Source organism: Molothrus ater, chromosome 3, assembly GCF_012460135.2.
Source record: "Molothrus ater isolate BHLD 08-10-18 breed brown headed cowbird chromosome 3, BPBGC_Mater_1.1, whole genome shotgun sequence".
Classification (NCBI taxonomy): domain Eukaryota; kingdom Metazoa; phylum Chordata; class Aves; order Passeriformes; family Icteridae; genus Molothrus; species Molothrus ater.
The window spans coordinates 20839455-20860649 of NC_050480.2; the positions used below are offsets into that span (position 1 = coordinate 20839455).

Consider the following 21195-nt stretch of genomic DNA (forward strand, 5'->3'; position numbering starts at 1 on the left):
TTACACTTGGAGCTAGTGAGTTCCCATTAAGTTGCTTTCTTCTCAGTGCGACTGCTAAAGCTTAGCTCTTTTAAAAATCAGGGTGTTATAGTAAAGCATCTAAAATAAATACAAAAAGTAAAGTAAATATACAGTGTGAGTAATTTTTGTACTAAAATCTCTAAATATTAGGCATTTATCGCATGCTTCTTTATTGTATCTGTAGACAATTATCCCACTGCAGCTTCAGTGAAAATTTGAAGATGATCCTGAGTTTCTGTCTTTGTGCAGTTTTGTGGGAGGCTTTTTATGAGGAAATTAAATTTGAGATAATGAAATCCCACTTAAAGTACATTAGTATGACTTTTGCTATAGGGAAGAAATGATAATGTGACAGTCACTTGGTTTACTAAATACACATGTAATTTTTAATAAATCTCTGTAATTGGAATATGCACAGTTCTGAGGAAAATTACTTCATTAAATAAGTTTGAACTCCTAGGTGTCTTTTTTGGGGTGTTTTTGTAGTGGAAGAGTCCTGACTCTGTGGTGAATCCCTTTTACAAATGAGACTCTGCAAGTTAAAATCAATGGGTTTCCCAAAAGAGGAAAAAGCCTCATTTGATTAAATTCTGATCCAAATTTTGGCAGGTTGCCACCGCTGTAATTACATATTGAATTGAGCTATAATCTCTCAACACCTCAGAAGCTAAAACTATGAAGAAGTGAAATACTGTGTTTTATTTTTGTTACCATGTTAATCATGCTGAATAATTTCTACAAAATAGATGCCTCTTATGAAGTCTTCATTGGTGCATCCCATACAGATGAATTTTTGTGCAGGGGGAAAAGAAACAGCAAAAGTTTGGCACAGGCAGAAGGTTTACAGCAAATATTTTCTATGTCTGCATTTTTCATTCCATTTAATTATTTTTAAAATGTCTTAGGTACACAACATATGAGTATAAGCTCATAGTGCACAACGAGGTAGGATATACATCAAGCAAAGAAGTGATAGCTACTACATTAGCAGGATTACCAGAGAAGGGAAGTGTCCTCGTTGCACGTGCTGTTAATCACACTGCCGTGGAAGTGGAATGGTCAACACCAAGTAAGTGTGCTTAGTATTTATTCCAGTAACTAGATGTTAACCTGCCATCACTTACCATGGCCTGCCTTGCTCTCAGAGGAAACACAGTCCTTGCCTTGATTTATAATATACCTAAATGTCCTTGAAAGGAGAGAAAAGAAATAGGAAAAAAAATGTGCACATTGTGCTTTTTCTCAGTCATGTTTGTATTTATTAGATGCTCTTTCTGCAGAGTGAGAATAGTGAAAATGAAGAAATAGTTAATGCAGACTTGTGAGACATGTCAAAAGCAGTACTACACAAAATCCTGTTGTCTTTGTGGCCTATTTCATCCCTTTGTATAAAAATTTACATCTACATTCCTTCACAATGAGAAGATTCCCTTTCTCTTTCTTTATGCTCTGCTCCTTAAAATGAATTTAGCCAATTTCTCTAGTTGGTTTGTTAATACAGCAGAGGGGAATGTCTTCATGACTTAAATGCAAATGATATTGTAAGGACTGGGTGCTGAATTGCGACAAATGTAGTCTCTTTATTTTATAATTGCATGCCTGAAGTGAGCATGCTTATAAAAACTGACAAATGTAATAGATCTGAAGCAGCTCACTGAAGTTTCATTACCTTGGTAATCTAAACCCCTGACCTTCTAGATGTAGGTAATGCAATCTGGTTTTATTTTCATTCATATCTTAGAAATTTCCTCCATATATGTTTGTGAATGTAGAAGTTAAACACCAAGATGAGGCCATTCATTATTTGCAAACCTTATCATATTTTATTACTTCTTATGTTGCAAATAAGCACATTAACTATTTTGTTTGTCAGTGTTTCATTCTTTTTTTTATAATATTAGTTTTTTAATTAGTTTTGTGTTTTCTTTGGGAACTTGGGAGCCATCAACATAAGTTGCCTTGCTGTCTTTCCCTTCTGAAAGTTTCTGACTTCTAAGGATTTAGGCCTTGTATCAGTACCACTTAAAATAGTGTATCACTCTTGATTAAGAGGTTCGATGACAAACCCATATATTATTAAGTCTGAAAAAACGCTTTTGGCTTTTATCAGTGCTCTTCCTCAGTGAGCTGAGTCCTGTTCAGTAGCATGGTGTGTCATTTCAAGATTTTTGTGTTAGTGCTTACAGTTTTCATTGTAATTATACTTTTCATCTCGATGCCTAGTGGAAAAGAAGTTGCATTTAGTCAGACCTGAACTTAAACTGTTTGACAAAAGACAGATAAGATAACAGATGACATCTGAGTCACTAAAATGGAGAAGACTTGCCTGGAATCTGTTCTAAACCATCAGCTCAGACCAGTGAATATCATTCCCTGTGTAGCCTGAAAACTGTGCTGTTTTTCTGTCTTTCTCTGGGGAAGTTAGTGCTGGGTAAAGTATATTTTACAAAGAAATGTGAGGATCTGGGGTTTTTGCCCTGTATTTTTGATGCTTCAGGGTGTATTACAGCTTTAAATATAGATTATGTCCTCATGCTTGTTCTGAAACAGTAACACATAGCTTCTCACTGTACTGTGAATGGCCAAAACTCCATCTGGGTAAAGCTGAATGTCAGTGGAATTTATGGCATAGGCACAGGTCCTTTATTCATGGCTAGAGGAATAACACAGGACTGGAGTGGGATCTGGGAAGTGTAGTTTGAAGGGAAGGAGCAAAAACGCCTGCACCTGACTCCTTGCAGTGGGTTTTGCCTATTATTTTTTTTATTCCATTGTCTTCATGGAGATGTCTAGAGAAAGAAAGCTTTCTCCAGTGTTGGATAGGACGATGAACCCTTAGTTATTTTGACAAATTAGGGAGAGCAGTCTGTGTCACTGTTTAAATGGGTGAGATTGGAGGCACTTGATGGAATATTTCCTTTCTTATATATAAGAGGTTCTGCATAAAAATTGGTTTACTCTTCACAATGAATGTTTTTCATAAGAAATTTGCTGACTGAAAATTTCCCAGTTGATGTCCGAATGTTTTTCCTTTCTTTTCCTAGCACTGCAGGATTTACAAGGAGATGTTGTTTACTACACCCTCTTCTTGAATTCTACTGATGAGAGAAGATCTCTGAGGGTCCAGGCTGATGTAAACTCTGTAGTCATAGATGATTTGCAGCCCAACACAGAGTACCAGATATTTTCTCAAGTTTTCAATGGAGTCCACAGCATTAACAGTGAAGTTGTGCATGTGACTACCTCAGATGGAGGTGGGTTAGCAGTGAATGCAGCTTGACTTAAAATCTGAGAATGAAATTGATTGATTTTTGTTAGGGTTGAGATCAGTCATCCTTCCATTATAAAATTTCCGGTATAAAAGGAAAAAGGTCTAAAATGTTAAAATGCTTAAGTGCTGGTTGTCATCATGTGGTAGATCAATAAACAGCCCCACTGAGACAGAAGCAAAAGCTCTAATAGCAGATATTAACCCAGTTTGTTCTCATCTTCTCCTGCATATTCCTGTCTGTGTGCACTAAGTTTGGAACTGAGTTCATATCAATAAATGGTGGAATTTAGAAACAATTAAAGGGTTTTTTAAAAGATTTGCTCTGTGAAGCGACGTGCTTTTGACATGACAGATGTACATAAGGCCTTTCCTGAGTCACTAGAAACTCTGGGTGCAAGTTCAGCCTCTAAGAAAATTCTTTATGAGTCATTTCTATGTCAGTGGGCAAGTGCAGAGCTGGGGGTGTAGGTTGAGGATAAAATAATAATAAAAAAAAATTGTGCATCTGAAATGTGTTTAGAATGGTCTTTCTAATCTTTTTGCTTTATAAAGTCTCATTATAAACATTATAATATCATTACCTCAGAAGCAAGTGTTCCAGGTCATTAGCAAAGCACTTTAAGGGAGGATTCCATTTCCTTTCTCATGCCAAAGGTCAGCACCTTTTGTTTATAAAATAGAATTGATGGTAAGGGCAATTTTTCAACTGGTAAAGATTGTTTCTTATGATAAAAATAGGCCTTTGCATAGTTATTTCTGACATGCTTAGATAATTATGTAATTTAACGCTAAGGAAGGTGTTGGTTTTTTTCTTTTTTTTTTAATAAGTGTTAGACTTCATCATTACCTAGAGTAATCAACATTTGAAACCATTTACATAATGGCAATATTGCATATTGCTTCATCTATAAGGCTGATATTGTCACGTTCCATCAGACATAAGGTATTTTGGTCTCAGGTCTTGCTTTAAAAGCAAAATGCTCTATTCTTCTTTTTTGAAGAATTAGGATTCGGGAGACATAAAAATAATACTTGCATGTTGGGAGTGCAGATGTGTGAGTAATTTATCACCATATCTCACTGGCCACATACTACTGATGATTGACACTGTGCTGCTGGTATAAAGCATTTTACCATCAGCTCTCATGATTTCTAACTGAGAGTATAATAAGCCAATTTACAGAAGACTACAGACTGTGATAACTTCATCAGAGGAAAGCAGATAAGCAGTGAACCCTTTGCTAAACCTAAATACTAATCTGCATTTGGTTAAACAAGTGCTTTTGCAGAGACAGCTGGAGTTTATTCCGTTTCTTCCTTTATTTCTAGAGCCTGAGGGCATGTTCCCTCCAGAGGTTGTCATCATCAACAGTACAGCTGTACGTGTCATCTGGACATCGCCTTCAAACCCAAACGGTGTTGTCACAGGCTACTCTGTCTATGTAAATAACCAGCAGTACAAGACTGGAATGAGCGAGCCAGGATCCTTTCTTTTGGCAGATTTGTCTCCCTTCACCGTGTATGATATTCAGGTTAGAATATATTTTCTAGGTTGTGTGACGTACTTTAATTTTACTTATTTAATTCTACTTGTATTTCCAAGAAAAATATTGTTCTGTAAATTTCTTTATACCCATGGACATGTGTTTGCACTGATGCTTGTGTGCATATCCATACAAGGAATATATTTATTTTTAGCATATTTTGGTTTGTGTACACTTTTCATCACAAATTTCCATTATCTCCTTTTTCAAAGTGTCAAAACTCCATTTACTTTTCCTTAAATGCTCTGTGCTTCAGCATTAGCAAAGCCCCAACATATATTACAAAGAGGCAAAGATTCTACTCCTACTCATTAAAAGAAAATTGCAATTGTTTAAGAAACATCAGGCATGCATGATATATCTTACAGTGAAATAATGATGTTGCATTTGACACCCCATTATCAATTTTTTTTTCTTTATCGTTTTGAGGAGGCAGCAGAGCTGATCTCTGAAATCATCACAGTACTTTTTATGGTCTTAATATGTGCAACATTTTTTCTTTGCTTTTCCTTTTCTCTCTCTTTGCCTTACTAGTCACATATCTAGTGAAAGGCAAAATACCATGGGCAGAAACATAATAATAAAAATAATAAAGAAATGAATCTTTCTGTCCTGACTTTTTATTAATCTCTTCAAGAAATGGATTTTGACACTTAATTGTAACCATTCTTGTCTATTTCATGAAGGTTTGGTTTACATTATTATATATGAGATAAACTTAGTAGTACCATGTATACTTAATTTTGAAAATTTGCAGCCGGTTACTCCATGCCATAAATAAACATCACAGTAACAGGCACACTGTAACAGATTTCCATGTTCCAGCCCCTCTGAAGCAGCAAACCTCCATCCATGAATACACATATGACTTTCTGAATGCCACTTGGAAACACGTTTGTCTTTTCTCAATAACAATGCAAATTCAGTGTACTGCCTCACTTATAGACCCTCTATATTAATTTACCATGGCCACCTTCTGTTGCTTGAGATGTTAATTATTCTTCTCTTCTGCTGTGCTAGTATTTATATCTGCATCAATGTGATTGGTAAAACCAAAATAAGATGCCTTTACGTTTTTTTTCCTTTTGATTCTTTTTCTTCTTTTCCTGCAAAAAATATTATCTTGGATGCCTGTGCATCTCACTGGTAATCTTACTGCATTATTTTTATTTTCATGCTTTTTTTATTTGAAGTAAGTTCCCTGTTGACAATACAGAAACAATGTTATGATCCTTCACTACCTATTTCACTTTTCTTAGTTCAATCCCAAGAATTGAAGGAATATCAATTTATTTCTGTGACATGTTTTCATAAAAAATTGCATAATTTCTATTTGCATTTCTTACTTTTAATTTACAAAATAGACATGAAGGAATAGAACACACTAAGGAAAAATTATTTTTATTTTTATGTCAGAATATATAGTAGGAATAGAAAGATTACTCAAGGCCTCAAATGAAAGCACATTTTTTTCAGTATTGCATACTGAAATTTTTCAGAATTGCATACTACATATACATGCAGACAAACAAGCTCACTGCAACTCTTTTGGTGATAATTTAATAGCAAACAGCAATTAGTGCCAGAGGGCTCTACGTACCCTTCTTTTGAAAACGGTGTGGGAAAATGTGATACAGTGAAGTAAATCTTTGGCAGATGTACTTATCTCAAAGCTGCAGTATTTTCCTGGCTGTATGGAATCTCTTAAATAGGAAAGAATTGTATCTTCAGTGTAAAGAAAGTCTAAACAAGTAGTGGAGCTGAAAAATTTCTGCAGCTGAATATGTGAACATCCTGTTCCTCTCCATCAGATTGAAGCCTGCACAGTGTATGCCTGCGTGAGGAGCAATGGGACCCAGATCACCACTGTGGAAGATGAGCCAAAGCAGCTGTCACCACCCATTATTCACATAATTGGCTCAAGGTACTGTGCTATAGGTGGCTTTCATGTATCAGGGACATTTCTAGTGAGAACGGGGACCAGAATGTAAAGTTGTCTTCTCAAAATTGAATAAGGTGCATGAAAGAATTCAGTATGCACTTTGAAAAGGTTTTTAGTGGTTGTTATCTTCGGTCTTGGAGCTTTTTCACTGAAAGATCAATCAAAGAAGTCTCACCCTTGGTTGATTGTACATACCCATTTGGGTATCACTGTGCTGTGATAATAAATAAGGCATTAGTGGAATAGTTAGGAGAAGAAGTGTAGTGGAATGAAAATTATCACATTCTGCTGTCAGTTAAGAAGAGGAAGATTAATGTTCAGGGAGCAATGCGATGCTGATAATGGAAACTTAGAATAATTCTGGGTTAAAAAAAAGTCACCTATCACAGCAGTAAGAATTAGTAAGCTATCTGAAAAGGCATGCATATCTATGTCTCCTTGAACCACTGTTTGCAAACTGCCTGTCCACTACATCCACATGGGCATGGGCAAACTTCTCAATTGTAAGGGGAGCATCAAATTTGCAGTGCAGTTTGCTTAGAAGCAGCCAAATAGTAGCTTATACAGTGATTCTTTGGGAGTTAACATCTTCCAAAGACAATATAAAACTCAACTTGCAAACATATTTTTCAAAATTACCCCAACAGTAAAGCAGTTAACCTCCTGTGTTTGTGTTATTGCTCCTGTGATTTTCCTCTTCTGGTGGAGTATGCTCATTAGCAGCATTTCTGTCATCAAAAGAAAAACAAATCTTTTGAAAATAACTAGTATCTAACATCTGAGCCTTCAGAAATGGCCAACAGAATGGAGTTGCTACTCCAGTCTCTTTAGGACTTCAGCTTCTTGTTTGCTATTTGTATGTTTTGCTTGAATTGAGCATTTGTCTCTGTATAAGGGTGAAATTAAGCTTGCTATTTTTCTGTCACACATATAGATACAGTCAAAGCTTGTTTGATGATAAGAACCCAATTCAGGTTCTCATCTTTTGCCCTTGGCTTTAACTTATTTATGCCTTTGTCTGTATTGTCTGTACTGCAAACACTTATGCATGTTGCTGCTATTATATATAGACTAAATATGTCATAACACATGAATGCAAAAGGATCAAAAATGCCTTCCTACTTTATAATCTGCTCAGCCAGAAACAGACTCTGTTTCTACACTGCCTTTTCCTACATGTCATATTATCATCAGCTGTTCTTATATCCCAAAAGAATACTAACTACTGATCGATTGCCCGGACATGTCTGGCCGTGGCCTACATGTGCCCCGGGTAGTTCATTTATTTGCCACGGTGGATTTGCTAGAGTGGAATTTAATCAATAGCTAATTCATTAATTCTGGTCCTCGAGTATGTAGGGATTGTGCAGTATAAAAATGACTGGCTGGCTTCAGCTTTGATTGAAATATGACAAACACTACAGCTGACAGCCTTGGCAGGTGCTGGGCTGAATATGAATTTTGTTTGTTCATCCTCTGTAAAGAAAAAGCTTGGGCAAAAAATACCCCAGTTTATGTGGACAAGAGGACATTTTAATACATATCTATCATCAGAGAGCGAAAAAAGGCATTTCTAGAGTATAGACTCATGGGATATCTGAGATATAATAAAGCCTGTGCAGTTTATTGTCCTTAATTGGAATCATGATGTTTTCCCTCTTCTGAATCAGTTTGGGGGGCTGTATTATTGATAAGCATGCTGTAGGATAATGTCTTTGTGGCATTCACAAATAATTGTTTTAAAATTTGCCTCAAGGTGTTACATGACAGAAATTATAATTTCACCACCAACTTAGAAGTCTTTCTTATAGCAGCTCCATCCACACTGTTCTAATGAAGGTTATACCACCAGAGCCATAATAAATACCTTACTTTTCCACCCCTTACACTTAATAACTCAGCTTCAGGCTGAAACTTGGCACTAAAGGTCGCAGGCCTGATATAATTATTTTATAATGCCAAACTTCAAATAGAAAACAGTGTGGCACCCAATCCTGGAGTCCTAAGTCAGGTTCTGCTTTGCTGTGTTTCTTGCCTGCATTTAGGGTTTTTTGGGGGGAGAGGTTGCATTGACCATGTTTAGGTAGAAACAAATGCCACTGAAATCAGATACACTTTTGGTTTGTTTTGTTTTTAATTAGGACCTCAGGGTTTGACTCTGTAGACAAGTATTGTATTTTATTGCACAGTTTAGAAAGTTTTCTGAGTACTGAATACTTGTGGATACTGACTGAAAGTTTGGGTCGTGGATTTAATTCTCATGGCATGTTGGAAAGTAGTTCATTCCACTTTAAAACACTCTTCTTTCTCTTTTTCCTTGTAATACAGCAGTTCTGTTCCGTGCCTAATTCAAAGGTTGATGGCTCAGAAAACACCATGGCCTAATCTAGGCAATCTAGGGAAAATCCCTCACAGGTTTTTGAAGAGTGGGGAGAACTGGAAACCCTGGTCAGGGTGTGATGGAAAGCTCAAAGAAGATAAGGCCATGGGAGGAAAGTTGGGTGAATTCTTTGCCTTGGTTTTCAGTGTCATGGCTCTTTGGAAGGTTACTATATCTGTTGCTGTTTGTGGGTGAATGAGGAGGAGGAATTATTTCAAATGAACATGATAGTAAAAAAGATTTTTAAAAAATGGACAAAACAAAAATGGATAAATGGAAAAAATGGATAAAACATAGCAACAAATTCTTGGGATTATGGTATCTGCTCATGAGTTCTCAAGGAAGTCAAATATGAAAGTCTCTAACTGCTGTGCCGTGTTAAAAAAAGCCTTTGTCATTGCTGGACAAATGGAAGGTGAGAAAATGTAGTGCAGATTTAAGCAAGGGAATATTGGGAACTAAAGACCAGGGAGTCTGATTTTCCATACTGGAAAAATGGTCAGAGAGCCAGAAGACACCTGATTGCTCTCCCTACTCTAGTCATGGGGAACACAAAGCACTGAAAGGTTTCTCCAGGAAGTTTGTAGCAACAGGAGAGGCATGATGCCATTTATCAGTGTCTGGAGTGTGCCATACTGCCTTCTCTAATTATGTCAGACCTGCATCCACCATGCAATAGCTACTTAACTCCTGTGCAATAGTGCTGCAGCAGTTGCTCAGTATGTGTGATCTCCTGATGAGGGAAATATTTTACCCACTAGTCATTAATAATAGCAGTGTCCCCTATCTTAAGACTGTCAGGTGAATCTTGTGATTTTTTTTTTTTTTTTACTTCCAGCTCCTAAAAAGTAAAGTCATTAAATCTTTGATTTTTCTGAATTTAACTCCTGCATGTGATGAGACTAATGGAACATTCATTATCAAGATTCTGAAGTCAAAAAACGTCATTGTTTAACCTTTACTACTGTATTGAGAAAAAAAATAAAAATCAGGAATTCTTTTCTGCCTTATGGGCACTTGCAGCTGGTGATGAAGCAGGGAAACCCCAGAAGTTTATTTCCAAAGTCTGTTTTATCAAAATATATCTGAAGCATTATCAAAATTAAAAAATGCTGTTATTTTTCATGGATTAAAAAAAATTCTACCTAAAAATGTAAAAAATAATTGTCTTGACATTCTTGAGTCAAATTTACTTTGCTCTCCTTCACAAAAGCAAATATACTTTCCTGGATCAGTTTGAAATTGTTCTTTCTCTCCTGAAAGTGCTTTAGTGGACTTGTAGTCTGAAGCAGATTGTTTCTGTGAACCCGGCTAGGCTGCCTTGCCTGTGTCAGTGTTTTCCCCTCAGTGACAGCAGTGGGACTCATCCAGCATAGGAACTCCCATAAATGGCAGACACTTGGAGTGTTGTCTGGGCAGACAGGGGTTATACCCCAGCCCTGGGGTGCTGCATGTTTTTGTCTATGCCTACAATTGGTGAGTCTGCTTCTGCAGGCCAGGCTTTGGGCGCTTCCCAGGGTAGGCACAACTCCAGTGTATCCCACAGGGAGTGGCTGGGTAGCGGACAGGACAGGCAGGCTCTGTGCCCGCCTTCCTGCAGCTGTGTCAGATGCACCACACACAACACAGCTGCCTGCGCACTAACGCGCCCATCGTGTCCCATTAAATCTGCACCTGCTCAAGAAGATTTTCAGCTCAGCCTTCAGATGGGGGATGTCAAAAAGCCTCTGCAGTACCATGAAAACCCTGCCGTTATTTTTTCAACTGAGCTGTGCCCTGCTCTTGCTGTGTTGCCACACTTTGCCGTGGGTGGCAAGCATCAGAAGGTGTAGACATTACTGAAACACCCATAAAATTGTGAAAGAGTCTGCTTGTCTATGAGCCTGTTCTGGAAGGTCATGCTGAACCTTACCTCTCTGGCACTGGTCAGTGAATTCCACACAATTTCCTTGTTCAGCTGCAGTTTTTCTTTATATCAGGCTGTGTCCACTCCAATAATAATAAAGTGATTTCTTGTTAAAGAAAGGAAGTACATACTGAGCTCTGCAGAAAAGGCAAAATGTTTAACTCATTGTGTTCATTCTTGGGACTAATTTTAAATTATATTTGAGAGAAATATGACTTGAAAAACTGCAAAAAACTGGCACAATACTCTGAAAATATACTCATGAGGGTCTGAATGAAACTTGCAGAAAGCAAATCATTCAAAATTAAGACTGGGAATGCTTTCTTTGCTCCTGTGATCTATTCTGTGCAAAGAACAGGAGAGAGTTACAATGGCATTTATAAAGGTTAAAGTACTGCCCTTCTTTTCCTTTTCTTTTTACCATTTTTTCCTGAAGTTTATGCAATATATTTTCCTGCTTTTCTGTTTTTAAGTGTAACACTATTTAAAATGGATAAGTGCATTTGTGTATGTGATCATGTGTGTGTGGTAGAATAGTTAGAGAATACAAAAGAGCAATGGATGGAATATGGAATTAAATCTACGATTCAAATGAAGACCTTGGAATGATAATGGCAACTCTACAAGCCACTTGTGAATTTATTCCCTCATAGGTGACATTAATTCCTGGCCTGCAAAGCCTTATTGCAGTGTGTGTTCCTCTGTTTATACCTCAAGCAAGTGAAATAATAGTTCACTTATTTTTATTCTGTTCAGATGTCAAAGTTTATCTCAGCAGCTGCTGTTTCACTGTAGCATTTTCACTTTAAATTAATGCTAATTTCTGATGTCACTGGCATTCTGACAGTGACTGTGTAATTGGGACATGAAGATTAAAAAGAGGTACTTGGAGCCTAACTATGCCATGTTGTCAGTTGATCTACATGTAGATTGATCTACAGAGTGAAAGGAATTTGTGTCTTATGCAAGACTCCACAGTGATTATATGAGAAATGAAGTGCTCATTTGAAATATCAGTAGAAAAATTGTATTTTTGTTTCAAAAGTCCCTTTTCTTTTTTTTTTTATTTTATTTATCATAGTCCTAAGTGAGTTTTTCAAGGAAATATCTGCACATTTTTAGTAGTGATAGTCATGCTGCAGCTGAGCAGCTGAGCAGCTATGATTTAATAGCCCTTAAGAGATTTTGTTCCTGAAACTGATGATGGTCTGATATCAAATCTGGAATCAGCTACAGGATTTTGTTTTACAGTCAGTCTTTGCAGGCTGCTGCAGTGATACTTTTGCACTCAGTAAGAAGTCTTGAGTCTTAGTCGTGATAAACACTTCCATTTCTTACTTTTAATTTAATGTCAGTCAAAAGATTTAAGTACAGAAGGGAACTAGTGCTTAGTGATGGTGTAATAACTTCTAATTCGACACTGAAAAATACATCTCAAAGCAACATCCTTTTCTTTTTTTTAAACAAGGGAAAGGCAAGATAAATACAAGCCTGCTCTAAGTGATGGCTGAGCACAGTGTAAGTTAGCTGCGCTGGCAAAGGCACAGAGGGAAAGGAGTTAAGAAATGAAAAGAGTAAAATGCTAGATAGTTTACTAACACATAAGTTTCTAGAAGTGGGAATGAGATGTCATTTAAACAGCAACATTTAAGGACTTTGGTTGTGTGTGATTAGTTTTCATGGAGTATTAGCAGATATTGACACTTTTTAGAAACTTTTAGACCTTTGATCTGTGGAATTTGTTCTAAAGAAGAACATTTTAGAAACTTCAAAATGTTTCACTCCATGTGAACTAGTGTAAAAAGGAACTGCTAATCATTTAATGTAAGTAGCTACAGAGGCATAAATACATCCAAACGTTGAACAGATGTTGATTTTCTTTTGCAGATCCCTTCAAATCAACTGGGCATCACCAGGACAGCCAAATGGCATTATCCTGGGATATGAACTCCTACGTAAAGTGTGGCAGAAGTGTACTTCATTGAAAATTCCAGGGAGCAGCAAAAGTAGTAGAATGTGCATCTCATTAGAATGTAAAAAGGATGAAAATATCTGTGGAGAAGTGTGTTATCATCCAGAGTCGGAGGTACTTCTATATTCTTAAGTTACTTACATAATGAAAAATATTATTTTTAGGAAGAGATGTGTACACCAAACCTCTGGTTATCAGAGAAAAGGAAGTGGAGCATTTGCTTCTTTTGATGCTTTAAAATCAAGACTCTGATAGATAACTTGAAGCTCTTTAAAATCAACTATAGATATTTGAGCTTATTACAAGGAGAGCTGTGCATGAGTCAGCTGATGATGAGTGATTCTGTTAAGTCTTTGTTTGTTGACTTTATTTTTCCTTTTAAGAGAAATGAATTGGTAAGCATTTATGAATGTGTTCATTAACACTTTGGTTTGGTGCAGTGTTGAAGTGAATCTCCAAATTGCTTTCATTTATAACATGCTGGTTGAGGGTAAAAGTCATTTTAACACATGTAAACTGAATTCCTTGCACAGGAAGCTAAGCCGGAACCTGTGTTTCAAAAACCCTTCAAATATGTTGCAGGTCTGGATGGGGACTTTAGTTTCCTAACCACTACAAGGACCACCTCACTTCACAACATCAAACTTCTGAAGTTTCTTCCTTTCAGAAAGCTTTGCTTCATGTGTGTAGTGCAATGTTCATCCCAAGAGTTCAGGCTGTATAGGTGTTCCCAAGTAAATCATACAAGCCATGGATAATGAAGTTTGAGGCGTGCCACCTCTTGAGTCCCCCAACACAGTCCCATTGTGACAAATTACATAGTGGATACACATAGATCTCAGTATGTATTTTTGCATCTTACTTGGGCCAGTTGGCACCAAATTGAGAGGAGCTGTTGACTCTTTCAAAGGCAGAGGGGCCCTGTAAAGAGACCTCAACAAATTAAGAGAGATGGGCAACCACCAACCTTATGAAGTTTAACAAGGGAAAGTGCTGGATTCTGTACCTGGGACAGGGCAACCCCTGTGAATACGTTCATTTGGCAACGTTAGCATAAAGACATTGCACTTGACCACTAAAAGGCCACAGGAAATTTCTAGGTGTATGAAGAATTTGAAAAATGCTAGCAAATCTCTCTGTTTCTCTCTGTGTTTCTCTCTGTGTGAGGAATTATTCCTCAAATCTTGCATGGCAAATGGTGGTTATTAACATGGTTTTCTGGGTTTTTTTCTTCCCTCTCTTAAGTTATTCCTTGGCTAAATGTTTAATGGCCAGATTCTTTGGTAGACAAAATCTATTTAGATTCAGCTTCAAGTGGGTAACTGTTACATGACAATGATGAGCAACTCTGAATAGGATCTATTGTGATTTGTCAGAGGCATTTTTAAATTATGGCTATTTTCAGATTAATCTTCATATGAGTTCCTGTTTAGGAGTAGGATCAATAGCATAGCAGGAGTCTGTAATGGTTTTTATTGACAAATGAGGTAGAAAGCTCTTAGTTTGAAAGTAAGATTTAATGTCATGAAATAGTATCTCTATTTGTCAAAGACATCATCACGTGTTCTGCGACTAAAGCAAACAGTATGTATTCACAAGATTCCCTGTCAGACAAGACAGTAATTAAGGGAGTGAGTTATTTGAGGGGTTCAAATAAAAATATAAATTATTCCAGCCAACATGGCTTTAGCTTTTGAATTCCCTTGAAAGCACTACTGTATTAAATATAAGTATTTCTGAAATCTTGCAAGAGAATTATGGGCAGGCCTTTTTTCTAAAAGGTAAAATTATTTATTTCAGGTTTCTGGCATGGTAGACTTTTACTACATCTTGGCATGTGCATGAATTAAATTAGTATTAAATTAGTTTTAGAAGTTTTCCTCTTCATTTTTTTTTCAGTCTTCATACATTTATGGTAACTTTGAGCTTGGAAAGTGTTCATTTATTTTTATGGCTTCCTGGCTTTCTAATTTTTTCTAATTAATTTTGCATTACGTTGTTCTAATGGTCTCTCTGTATTCTCCAAGACTGTGGTTAGGAGTGAGTGCTATTTGTTAAGCAATGGATATATAATAAATGACTGGAAAGTCCACAGGAAACTGAAGCACTCATACATAAAATGACATGGAGGTAATTTTTGTGGGCGAGTTAATTAAAATTCCCCTCCCAGTGCTTTATCTGGTTTGCTACATGTAGCCATCCAAAATGTCTGTAAGAGACATCTACAGAGCTCTTAGTGCCTTTTGTGCTTTTTAAACTCAAGTCTGTGATAGGGACAACATAAGACAGTGGCAGCCCTCTCTAATATTTTTATAGAAGTCACTGTCAGGCTTTATGCTGGTGTTTGTTGTCCTTGGATTTGACAGTCTGCTGGACAGCAACGAAAGGCAACACTGACGAGTGTGCACTTGTTCCAAAAGCTTCTTATCCCAGTGCCAGGAGCACTTCACAGAACCACAAAATGGTTTGGGTTGGAAGGGATTTTAAAGACCATCTCATTCCAACCCCCTGCCATGGGCAGGCACACCTTCCACTAGACCAGGTTGCTTAAAGTCCCATCCAACCTCAGCTATTCACCATATATTGTACTGCCAAATGTGAAGAGATGCTACTGAGAATTAAATGCTTAGCAGCTTTAGTAATATTCAGATCCAGAATAATAAGCAAGTTTTTTGATAATAGACTGGTCAGCAAAAGCAGGCAGTTGTATATAAATAGACAAATAGGTTGTGGAGTTCTCAGTTTTGCTTGAGTCACCTATTGCACCTTGTTTACAAGACAAAATCTGGATCTAATTTCCCTCTTACAATTTTCTTGAAATAATGAGTATAAAGTGATGGAAAACCAGGCCTTTTATGTAAAATTATTTCAAGATATGTCTATGGTTATTTATTAGTCTTTCCTTATGGATTTATGGATTACATTTGGCATCATCAGCTTGCTATTGTAAGGCACTGCAGAAAAAGAGGGATTTGTTATGATTCAGCTACATAAGAGATCTCCAAAATTTAATCCACTCCAGTAAAAGAAATACCAGGGTGTATTGTCATGTGCAGCAGAGTGGGATGCGGGGACTCTTCATCCAGCACTGGCTGAGCTGGGTTCAGCCATGTTGTGCAGCTCTGTGAGAAAGGCAGTGGGAAGCAGCCTGGCTGCCCTGCTGTGTGTGCTCTGCACTTGGGATCCAGGATAGAGCAGATCCTCTGCTTGGGACTGTGCTCTGCAAATAAACCACCTCGCTCTGAGCCACCTGGGGAATCTCTAAAAGGGCAAGTGACCTTTCCACTGCAAGGGACATGTGTACATGCACATTCATAGGCACATGCACTGATATTAGGACCAGTGAAGACCAAACATTCATCCCATCCTAAATAATCTTTGCATCAGATCCCTACTTCTTCCTAGTTATCTTCTTTCTAGTTATCTTATCCAGTTTTCTGCTTCAATGTTAGGCTTCTTTGTTATTTTAATTAAAGCTAACACATTGTCGTTCCTAGTATCCTTACCCTGGTGTTTAATAAGACTTGCATGGATTTATTCCTTGAACACAGAAAGAATTTAGAAATATTTTTGTGCATGTATTTTTTCAGAAGAACTGAGAATGCACTCTGATGTTGAATTTTTTCTGCTGCCAGGAGGGTACCTATGTCCTGTGGACCTTTTGCACAAACTGTGCTGCTTGAGTATTCCCAAGTTGCCAAAATTGTCAGTCTTTCTCTAGATGTTTTCAGTAAGATGTGATCCATAACTCTACCCATATGTGAAGTCTCATGACCATGAGGTTTGCAGAGGTACTTCAATTAACAAGGGAGTGTTGCCTGAGTTTCACCCATCAGGTAACATAATCTCAGTATCAATAGGAAAGGCATTCTTCTATTAACCATGGAGCTACCAAACTGTGCATCTGTTTTTGCTGACATCCTGAGGTGAACTCTGAAAATAATGAGACAGGTACAATAAAAATGTAATTAAAGGAGTGGCATAAGGGCTAATTATCTCTGCTTCCTTTGCATCATGAGTCTGAGCGTCAGTGGTTAAAAAGGTCCTGACTGAAGGTGTTAATACAGCTTTAGCACTTTTTATTTTCAAGTGCAACAAGCTGTATAAATCTGTAGTTAATGAACTAATCAAACAAAACTGACATTAGTAGGAAGTACAGGCTTACCCCTTTACTATTGTAATTAATGTGCCATTTATTAAAAACACCAGCAGTTCTCTTTTTTTAAGGACAGGAGGAGTAAAACAGTGGCTTGATAGCCAGCCTCAAAAGCTGTCAGCAGTGAAACATAACACATCTTGACACTGGTGAAGGGTATCCCATCAATATTTATGCAAAATTTATTATTAATGTTACTAATATTGTGCAAATTCTTTTCAAGTTCTTTCAGGCATAGAGAACCTTTAAAACTATTACACTTCTTGTTGTAACACACCTGAAAGACAGGAAATGAAACTCATTTTAGGAAGATAATATATAACGATTTGTAAGAGAATAACAATAATTTCTGCTCATGGATTTTAGATCTAAGTCTGTATCAATAACCAAAAGAGAACAACAGTTTGAGAAAAGAAATGCCTGAGTGAGTATACTTAGCTGAAAAGGGTGTCTGTGTAGATTCAGAGATAATTTAAGTAAAAAAAAAGAATGAGCCTTGCTAATTTAAAATATTCCCTCTCACATGAGAACATGATGGGTCAATCATTACTCTGGTGTTTGCTCCACAGGCAGAAATTTTTAATGAACTCCTGTAGCTAATAGGAATTCCTGAGAGTGTTTTGTGAATTGCTATTTCACAAAGTGGCCCTGGCAGCAAGCGTTTGACAAGAAGGATAAACATGGCTGCCTAGCACATCTGTTTATTTGAGTAAATCAGTCTTAGCTCAACTGGCATGTGTCCATAAGGCCAGATAATATCCTTCAGCAAAGTCTTCAGTAAGCAGAGGGATCAGGGATGACACAATTGTAATTAGAAGAGAGTTGCTTACCTAAGTTCGGAGTATTTTAAAAAATTGTTACAATATTGTGTAATCCTGCCTGCCAGATTTGATATCTAGTACTCTGTGCTAGTGTCATGGCTGACTGGGCCTTTCTCAGGCATCATAATAAGCCTTCCTTTGTGCCCAACCCTTCCCAGTCCCTGTGCTCCTGCATCACAGTCCCTCTGTGTGCTTGGGTAGGAAGAGAATGACAGGATTGATTTGTGAGTTACTTTGTGAAGTTGCTGATGTTTTTACGGGCTCCTGTGACAGCTAAGGATGAACATCTTGTATCATCTCCACAAATAGTAAAGATCTTCTGGTTACCAAGTGTATGTTGAGCATTCAACCTTCTTTACAAGAGTGAGATCTCCAACCTGCCTAAAATGCTGGTGGCACTGTATTTGTTCACTCCAGGGCTTCTGCTTCCATGTGCAGGATAACACCACCCAGTTGGGGCTGTCACATTTAGATGTAAGAGGATGAGCTCATAATAACCTTTTGCCAGTGTAACTTTCAATCCATCTGCTTTTCTTCTTTTTCTGTCATGCAATTTTAGCATTACTTGAATGGTTTTGGGGCTTTTTATGGATTGATAATGCAGAATCCTTGGGCTGCCTATCGATGCAAATAGAGACTATCTCTAGAGGACTGCCAAAAAAGTGTTCTTTAACAATTTACAGCTGACTGCAGAGGATGTTATGAAACTACATTATAATAGCACTGACTGTATCAGTTGGTAATGCCAGATGAGAGTCTGAATGTGTTCTCGAACTGACTGGGCCCCTCTTTGGAAACTGTCCATAGGTTGTTGAGAAATACTGAGGATCTTATATATTTTTAACAAGAGAAAGTAGCTGCTGAAACTTTTGTAACTGTCATGGTTTGACACTGGCACGATGCCAGTGCCCCCATGAAGATACCTTCTCCCTGGTTTCTGCTGTGAGATGTGACCAGGAATAAGCAAAGCAGGCTCCTTCTTAGGAAAGAAAAGAACCAGAACTTTATTAACTACTCTACAACTACAGATAAAAGGAACACACATAGGAAAAATGAAAACCTTACAAATACATTTCCTCCTCCCCCCACCAAATTTCCAACACAATACATCTATTCCTTAAATCACCAACTCTCGGTCCAGCACCACCTTTAGACAATCAATCCTCAGTTCATCAAGAGGAGAGGAGTCCTTCTTGTACCATGGGCTTCCCCTGGAAACACAGCTGAAGCCTCGTGTGTTTCTGTGTCACTCGTGGCACCGCCCGGAGTACATCTGCTGTCGTGACCTCTTCCTTTCATGTCCAGTGCTCTCACCACTGAACACGGACCAGAACTGCTTCTAGGGTTGTCTTTTTAAGGATGCTCTGTCCCGATCCAAAAAAGGCACAGTCTCACCTTTGGGACACCTGTCCCCACAATCTCTCCTTTGGGACACCTGTCCCCCCCATATTTTTTCACCCCCTGGGGCCGAGGGGCACCAACACTGAACCCTCTTGGTTCTGTGGTCATTGCCTCCCCCTAGAATGCAGTCTCTGTGTCGCAAGGAACATGGTTCTGTCCATGGCTATACAAAAAGAGTCCAGCAAAAGCCACTCCATCATCTCTTCCCACTAGGATTCTTCTCTATTCTTCCACTACTTCTCACTCACCCAGACCTCTCTCACACTTGCACATTCCTTCCTCATCTTCCACTCTATCTTCCAGGAGAGGTCAATGTTCTGTAAAGTTCTCATTCTCCAAAAAGGGGTTAAAAGCTCCTACAAGCGGCCGGCTGAACCCCCCCTCTTCTCCGTCCCAGCCGTGCTGCCGGCGCAGGCCCATGTTTATCCAGTCTCAAGGTTACAGTCCCAGGCAGCGGCTCTCCTCTCTCTCTCTGTGTCTCTCAGGGGGGGCTGCCCGATGGCTCCCGGTGTCTCTCTCTTTCTCTCTCTTCCACCCTTCCACCCCGGGGCTCAGGCCTACCTCTCTCGGCCTCATGGCTTTCCCCTCCCCCTGCCCAGCCAGCAGCTGGGCCGGGGGAGAGACCCGAACTCTTTCCCGCCGGAAACCCAAGAGGACCCTCCCAGGGGAGAGCTCTGCTTTTAACCCCGTGTTCTCAGAGGTGGACCCATGTCCTAAATGGCCTGGTTAAATGCCAATATTAAAGCCTGAATATCCATTGGCCAAAAACACAGCATCCCAAAAAACACATTTCCTGTCAAACCACCACAGTAACACATCTGGATGTACAGCTGGGGATTTTGTGCAGGAATTGAGGAGGAAAAGGAGAGACATCCATAATAATAATAATAACAACAACAACACAATCTTACAAGCAGTGTTTCAAACTGAATGCTGTAGCGTTAGTACTAAAATGGCCCTGCTGGTGTTGGTATGCAGAGCAGCCCTTTCTACAGAGGATTGAAAGGGCAAGTGGCATTTCTTAAAACTGGAAGCATCTCATGGAAAATAAAATGACTCCTCAAGCATTTGAGCCTGGGTAAAGCCAAAGATGTGCACCTTTCTTTATCTGAAAGGTGGAAAGACAGTGTTAAGGTGAAATTTGAGTGGTGGCCATCAGTAAAAAGAATGAAAAATGGGATGACAAATGAAATCCATGAAAAGAAGAGTTGGTATTGGGCCGGACAGATCACAGAGGGAGACACCAGACAATCCCAAGGGGCACAAATTGGGACCAAGAATGCCCAAGGAACATGTGTTTGGCTTCCTTTCATGTAGGTAGGTATAGAATTTCTGGCTGCTGTCTCAAGCTCAGGTTGCAGTAAAATGGACAAGACAGAGGGCATTTTTACGAATGTCAAGAACCTTTGCTAAAGGTAACCTATTCTGAGCAAAGTGGCCCAATAGGACTTGGGTTTCTGGTTTTAAGAATGCTTTTTAGCCACTTGGAAATACCGAGAGACCAGGTAAACTTTCAGATTTCTTTGGAGCCAATTGTAAATTAAGAAAAACAGCCTGGAGTGCATGCCAGTCATTGCAAAAAGCTAGGAAGCAGAGAGAGTTCTAAAGCAGAGTTTTATTTGACATCTTAGCTAATGATCTGGAAGAAAGAACAGTAGGTTAAGGAAATTCATAGATTGGGTTATATTACCAGTGACAAAATGGACAGCAAAATAATATAATAGTGCCTACAGAGATCCAAAATTCCTGAAAAATATGAAATTCAGCTACATTGGTAGTCT

The 21195-nt window shown here is 38.3% G+C and overlaps 1 protein-coding gene across 1 annotated transcript in view; it reads left to right on the plus strand.

Moving 5' to 3' along the window:
• Positions 1-21195, plus strand: part of USH2A (usherin) — a 375273-nt gene that overhangs the window by 258946 nt on the left and 95132 nt on the right. The window contains exons 44-48 of the mRNA XM_036380788.1: positions 927-1090; positions 3066-3275; positions 4622-4824; positions 6648-6760; positions 12952-13150. Of these exons, the coding sequence (XP_036236681.1) occupies positions 927-1090; positions 3066-3275; positions 4622-4824; positions 6648-6760; positions 12952-13150 (889 nt within the window). The remainder of the gene's footprint in view (positions 1-926; positions 1091-3065; positions 3276-4621; positions 4825-6647; positions 6761-12951; positions 13151-21195) is intronic.